This window comes from Trichechus manatus, unplaced genomic scaffold, assembly GCF_000243295.1.
Source record: "Trichechus manatus latirostris isolate Lorelei unplaced genomic scaffold, TriManLat1.0 scaffold00037, whole genome shotgun sequence".
NCBI lineage: Eukaryota > Metazoa > Chordata > Mammalia > Sirenia > Trichechidae > Trichechus > Trichechus manatus.
Window position 1 is genome coordinate 13973782 of NW_004443973.1, and position 756 is coordinate 13974537.

A 756-nucleotide genomic window follows, 5' to 3' on the forward strand; every position below is an offset into this window, starting at 1 on the left:
CTGAAAAATTTCCCTCACCTTCTGCTCAAAGATTTCTACTTTCCAACTTTCAGTCACCTTAGTGGCTCTCCCTGATCCTGTTCCTAGCATTTAACCACTTTTACTATTTAATGACTAAATGTTTTTATTACATTGAAAACATGAAAAATTAATTGCTGATCAACTAGTAAAATCATGCTGGCATTATTTTCCTTACTACGTGAAGGAAGGATGGCATGCTGACATCTTAAGAGGCACAGCTATCAAGAGGGAACATAACAAAGATGGAATGTTATTATGCAACCTGTAATAAACACTATTTGTGTCATTTATAAGATACTCAGTTATTCTGCAGTAACTTCTAGGCATAATATAAAAAGCAGGTAGCAATACCTTTCCCAAGAAAGTCAAATGCTGAACAATCAGGTGGGCGCTTTCTGTCTTCCCAGAACCACTTTCGCCACTGATGACAATGCACTGAGAGAAAACGGAAGGTCAAGTGAAGGATGAATAGCACAATAAACAACTTGAGTGTTCATCTATGGTTTCATATAATATCGACTACTGTCAACTTTAATTTTTCACTGAGCAATGTAACTTAGGAATCTTTCAGTACATGGACAGTTTCTTCAATCTTTTATACAGCTGCATATTTTTTCAATCTTCAATCTTTTGTACAGCTGTATAGATGTACCACAGTCTATTGAAACAGTCCCATATTGATGGATGCTTGGATGTTTTCTTTTGCTATTATAAGCAATTCTGTAATGAATAACC

General features: G+C 35.4%; 1 protein-coding gene across 1 annotated transcript in view; it reads right to left on the reverse strand.

Annotated features, from left to right (window-relative positions):
- MYO3B (myosin IIIB) overlaps positions 1-756 on the reverse strand; it is a 532652-nt gene that overhangs the window by 339105 nt on the left and 192791 nt on the right. Inside the window, exon 11 of the mRNA XM_012555289.2 lies at positions 320-456. Within this exon, the coding sequence (XP_012410743.2) occupies positions 320-456 (137 nt within the window). The remainder of the gene's footprint in view (positions 1-319; positions 457-756) is intronic.